Source organism: Mandrillus leucophaeus, unplaced genomic scaffold (assembly GCF_000951045.1).
Source record: "Mandrillus leucophaeus isolate KB7577 unplaced genomic scaffold, Mleu.le_1.0 Scaffold59, whole genome shotgun sequence".
In the NCBI taxonomy this organism is placed as follows: Eukaryota; Metazoa; Chordata; class Mammalia; order Primates; family Cercopithecidae; genus Mandrillus; species Mandrillus leucophaeus.
This window is the reverse complement of record NW_012106363.1, coordinates 5,026,206-5,031,824: the sequence shown is the minus strand read 5'-3', so window position 1 is coordinate 5,031,824 and position 5,619 is coordinate 5,026,206. Positions and strand designations below refer to the sequence as shown.

Below are 5,619 nucleotides of genomic sequence, written 5' to 3'. Positions count from 1 at the left end.
GTGGTGGGCGCCTGTAGTCCCAGCTACTCGGGAGGCTGAGGCAGGAGAATGGCGTGAACCTGGGAGGCAGAGCTTGCAGTGAGCCGAGATCGCGCCGCTGCACTCCAGCCTGGCGACAGAGCGAGATTCCGTCTCAAAAAAAAAATACGATTTTATTTCCCGTTTTATTTCTTCTTATTTCATTAAGTGAAAATATCATAACTTATTTCACCTTTTACTGTCAGTGGTACATTTACTTGTTTCCAATTTCGACAAACTCTGCAAATGCACATCTTTTTAAAAGAATCTGCATTTCTGATTCTTCAAAATAAATTTCTAGAAGTGATATTACTAGATGAAAGTGGATGGAGAGCTTAAAGGCTCTCAGTTACTCAAGAATTACTGGGTCAAAGAGGATGGTCCATTCATAGCCTTCGAATAAAAATAAATATTGCCAAACTGCTTTCAAGGAAGGTTTTCTAGTTCACCCTCTCACCAGCAATATAGGAGAGAGTGTGGCTTACATTAATAAAAAGAACTCTGCTGTTTTGAGCAGTACTAAGTGGTGCATTTAAACTTATATTTCTTTGATTAGGAAGGCTGACATTCGTTCCTGAAATTCATATTTCTTCCTTAGTGAATTGCCTGTTCCTATCCTTTGCTCGTTTTTCTATAGGGATATTATTTCATCCTTTCAGTGTTGTTTTTACAAAATAAACAATTTTTTGTTTGTTTTTCCCCCGAAACGGAATCTTGCTCTGTCATCCAAGCTGGAGTGCAGTGGCGCGATCTCGGCTCACTGAAACCTCGGTCTCCCGGGTTCAAGAGATTCTCCTGCCTCAGCGTCCCGAGTAGCTGGGATTACAGGCACGCGCCACCATGCCCGGCTAACTTTTGTATTCTTAGTAGAGAAAGGGTTTCATCATGTTGGTCAGGCTGGTCTCGAACTCCTGATCTCAGGTGATCCGCCTGCCTCGGCCTCCCAACATGCTGGGATTACAGGCGTGAGCCACCGCGCCCGGCCCAACAAATTTTTTAGAAAGCCATCTGGATGCTAGTCCATGACTGCTGAACACCGGCTGAGGCTCACAAAACTGCGATCACCGCTTGGGGACTTTCCAGCCGGCCTTTACTCTCCATGGCTAAAGCCGACTTTCCACAAATCTCCACAGTGGGAATTACCGCAAAGGCGTCGGCTCTCCCGGCCTCGAATGTCTCGCGGGATCTCAGCTGTCCTTGGGGCGGCCCCCCCAGCACAACTACAAATCCCAATATGCAACGCGCCCCGTGGCCCAAGCGCCCGAATGAAGGCTCGGGGCCAAAGTCATGTGTCTGACTGCGTCACATGTCCCGTCCTCTCTTCCACGCCTTTTTCTTCAGCTTCCACCTTGGTCGCCATCTTGTGCGCGAGGTTATGGAACCTCTGAGTCCCGCCAACTCTATGGTCGAGCGTTTCAGGGATCAGCCAATCGTAATCCAGATCTCGCAGTAAAGCCCAGCCTCTATCCGCATGGAGGCGGGAATTGCCACGAAGCTCCTGTGGAGGGAGAGGAAGCAGCTGCGGAAAGCCAGTAAGAGTGGAGGAATCGATGACGCAAACCAATGGGGACGCGGGGATATTACAGCCAATGAGAATAGAGGAGGTCCAGGACACGTGGGTGGGGGAAGCTGAGAGCTGAGACCAAGGGCTAAAGCTGGGAGGTGAGTCTGTCACCTTGAGCCGGGCGAGCGCTGTGGGCCGAGCAGGGGTTGCAGGGCAGGGGGAGTGCAGGTGACTTGGGACCGGGAGCCAGCATAGGCAGGGTTGTGGGCTGGGCAGTGGGGAGGGGTATTTCCCCCCAGAGCTGGGAGAAGCGATGGCAATCTAGATATGGCCTTATCAATGAATGTTAGTTACCAACGGTAATGAACGATTGACTGCCTCGGCTGGGGCGGGTCGACGACTGCTGTGTAAGATGGGCAGGACCCTGCGCGACACCTGCACAGTGTCCGCCTCCAGTCTTCCTGGGAGACCATTCCCTTTCGCAACATTTCCCTCCTGGGGCTTGGGCCCCTTTCCTTGACTTCCGATCTCCATGACTTTCCCTTGAAGACCCGCTGCTCTGTCCCTCTGACCTCTAATGCCCTCCTCAGCTGGGGCACGGTGCAAGGAAGAGAGTGGTCTAGGGAGGACGGGCGGGGGTGAAGGGGACGACCAAAAGTCGTCACTATAAGCAAGCAACCAGGCTCTCAATGGGATAATTATTACTTTTTTTTCCCCTCTGCAGACTGAAAAAATGCAGACTACCGGGGCATTACTCATTTCTCCAGCTCTGGTAAGCTGCCGCGCCGCGGTGCTCTGTAGTACCAGGTGTATGGTGTGGGCGCCATCAGTGTTTAATGAATGAACCCAGGGGAACTTGGCGTCCTGATGATGTAGGCTCTTTGAGGTGGCTGTAGGATGTGATGAAGGTAACTTCTAGGCCTGTGAACCAAGCTGTCTTGGCTTTGGAATGTGGTCAGAGAGTCTGGATTTGATTTTTATCCCCAGTCTGGCTTGGCCATAGAGACAGCCCACTAAAACAGTGGTTTTCAACAGTGGCTGCGTGTTAGAATCATCCAGGGAGCTTTTAAAAATCCTGATGCCTAGGCTGCACCTTAGACACCATTTGCATCAGAGTTTGGGAATGGGGGTGGAACCCAGGCATCTGTATCTTTTAGACTTCTCCAGATGATTCCACTGTGCAGCCAAGTTTGAGAACCACTTCACTAAAAAGTATTTCAAAAACGCCATGTTACAGATGGCTCTCCTGGATGGCTATTCCAGTCGGTTTCCAGGGCTGATTGGCCCACTCCATTTAGGGTATGCAGCTGTGAGTGTATTTTAGCAGAATAAAATTTCCCCCATCTGATTACTCGGTGATCTGGGTATAAACCTTTCCTGTACCTGCTTTGGTATTAGTGTGGGTTCTTGTTCCATTCTGGAAAACCGATTAAGGCTGTGCCCAAAGGAGTGAACTTTGGTATGGTTTTGAATGGTGAAGGTTGCCACTGCTGACTAAGACAGCTGTCTCTGGGGCAGGCCTGATAGAAACAGGAATAAATTGACCTTGAAATACATTGAACTTATTCTGTTCATGAAATCTGTAGTCATTTTTGACAGCTCAGCAGTTAGGGTTTTTTTTTCCTTGACTGATTTGGTAGGATGTGGCTTTCTGATTTTACAGATCCGCTGTACCAGGGGTCTAATCAGGCCTGTGTCTGCCTCCTTCCTGAATAGCCCAGTGAATTCATCTAAACAGGTAAGGGAGGAATAGCCCTCTTAGGAATGTTCCCAAGGCCCAGGGTGGTGGCTCACACCTGTAATCCCAGCTCTTTGAGAGGCTGAGGCGAGAGGATCACTTGAGCCCAGTAGTCGAGACCAGCCTGGGCAACACAGTGAGACCCCATCTCTACAAAAAAATATAAAAATTAGCCGTGTGTGGTGGCATGTGGCTGTAGTCCCAGCCACTCCAGGGCTGAGATGAGAGGACTGCTTAATCCCAGAGGTTGAGACTGCCGTGACTGTGCCACTGCACTCCAGACTGGGTGACAGAGCAAGACCCTGACTCAAAAAACCCCATTCATTCATTAATTTTTTAAAAATCAAGGAATGTCTCCAGACAGGGGTCCTTCAGGTTAAGTTGTCTTTAGACCAAAGTGGGAGGAGAGTTGGAGAATCTGTGTGCTTTAATAGTTCTAAGTCCCCCATGGTGAGCCTTGTGAGGTCTGCCTAACCCATGAAATTTCCCTAGTCCTGTCTGACAACAGACCCGAAGACTAATTCCCAGCATACTCTGCAATCAGAGTATTCTGCATTTACCAGGCAGTTTGCCAACAGTTTCAGAGCTCAGGTGGGTGGGGTGAGGGAGGTAGAGTCAGCCACCTGTCCTTATGCCATACTATCTCTCTGCTATCTTGCCTGCCTTGCTTCTCTTTCTAGCCTTCCTACAGCAGCTTCCCACTCCAGGTGGCCAGACGGGAGTTCCAGACCACTGTTGTCTCCCGGGACATTGACACAGCAGCCAAGTTTATTGGTGCTGGGGCAGCCACAGTTGGTGTGGCTGGTTCAGGGGCTGGCATTGGAACGGTGTTTGGCAGTTTGATCATTGGCTATGCCAGGTAAGTTTGGGTGGCCTGGAGCATCTCCCGCTGGAAATTCCACCTTTGGGGAAGCCTCAGCTGAAGAATCTCCCTTAAGGAGCCTTCAGGTTGATTTCATCTACATCATAGTTTCTCCAGAGAAAGCATGTGTCCAGCCTGGCTCACTTAAACTTACCAGGTTGGTCCACTCTGCTTGTCCATCCAAATCCCCAGGATCTGTGCAGGCTAGGCCCTCTTCTAGGAGTAACACTCCACTCCCCATTCACCTCACCCTCCTATGCCCTCCCCTCCCCTCACCCCTTCCTCTCCCTCAACTGGCAGTTATCTCTGTCCCTGGCAGGAACCCATCTCTCAAGCAGCAGCTCTTCTCCTATGCCATTCTGGGCTTTGCCCTGTCTGAGGCCATGGGGCTCTTCTGTTTGATGGTCGCCTTCCTCATCCTCTTCGCCATGTGAGGCTCCGTGGGGGTCACCTGCCTGTTGCCGCTGCGACTCCACGCCATTCCTGGTGCTGGGGTGTACTAAGCTTTACCATTAAACACAACGTTTCTCTAAACCCCTGTCGGTGCTTCTGTCCTTTGACCTTCAGGAGGGCCTTGGTAGAGGGTGAGGAGAGGGGATTTGGTCAACCATTGGTGATTGGGAACTCCTCCGGGCTGAGAAGGAGCACTGCCATGACTGGAAGAACACAGAGGGTTCTCATGTTCTCCCAGGAGGATGTGGGTTTGTCTGAGTAATGAGATTCTTGCCTTTTCCCTTCAGATTTAGTACAGTTGGCCCTCTGTATCCATGGGTTCCATATTTGTGGATTCAACTAACAGTAGGCAGAAAATCTTCAGGAAAAAAAGTGAATGGTTGTGTCTGTACTGCACATGTACAGACTTTTTTCTTGTCATTATTCCCTAAACAATACAGTATAGCAATTATTTATATAGCATTTACCTTGTGTTAGGTATTATAAGTAATCTAGAGATGATTTAAAGTAGATGGGAGGATGTGCATAGGTTATATGCAAATACTACACCATTTTATATAAGGGACTTGAGCATCTGGGGATTTTGGTATCCACTGAGGTCCTGGAGCCAATCTCCCACAGATACCAAAGGATAACTGTAACAACTGTATATTAATACATATATTCACAACTGTATATTAATATTAACACACAACTATATATTAATAAGCAATTATATTAATAGGTTAATATACTGTATATTAATAGGTTAATAAATTACTAAAAATTAATAATTTGAAGGGCTTAATTTGAACCAAGCATTTTACATTCATTACCTCCACAACCCTAAGAGTTATAAGCACAACTTTAAAACTGTTTTGCAAATGACAGACCCAGGGTTTGGGGAAGCAAAATAACTTATCTAGTATCACAGAGGTGGTAAATGGCAGATTGGGGATTTCTCCCCTCAGGCCAGCTTAAACCTTACTGCAGTGTTGTTCTATCTATTTCCTTTTTTTTTTTTTTTTTTTTTTGGTCCCATCTATTTTCATTCCGGTCACACAA

The 5,619-nt window shown here is 48.2% G+C and overlaps 1 protein-coding gene across 3 annotated transcripts; it reads left to right on the top strand.

The window, feature by feature from the left end:
* Nucleotides 1-1,604: 1,604 nt before the first annotated feature.
* Nucleotides 1,605-4,656, top strand: ATP5G1 (ATP synthase, H+ transporting, mitochondrial Fo complex, subunit C1 (subunit 9)). 3 transcript variants are annotated; one of them, XM_011999320.1, is made up of 5 exons: nt 1,605-1,680; nt 2,247-2,294; nt 3,186-3,260; nt 3,941-4,119; nt 4,442-4,656. In XM_011999320.1, exons 2-5 carry the CDS (start codon nt 2,256-2,258, stop codon nt 4,554-4,556), a joined length of 408 nt encoding a protein of 135 aa, XP_011854710.1. In that variant the 5' UTR covers nt 1,605-1,680; nt 2,247-2,255; the 3' UTR covers nt 4,557-4,656. The 3 variants fall into 3 exon arrangements, with proteins under 3 accessions (XP_011854710.1, XP_011854712.1, XP_011854713.1); XM_011999322.1 differs by having other exon boundaries at nt 1,626-1,750; XM_011999323.1 differs by having other exon boundaries at nt 1,637-1,680; nt 3,968-4,119.
* Nucleotides 4,657-5,619: the final 963 nt, after the last annotated feature.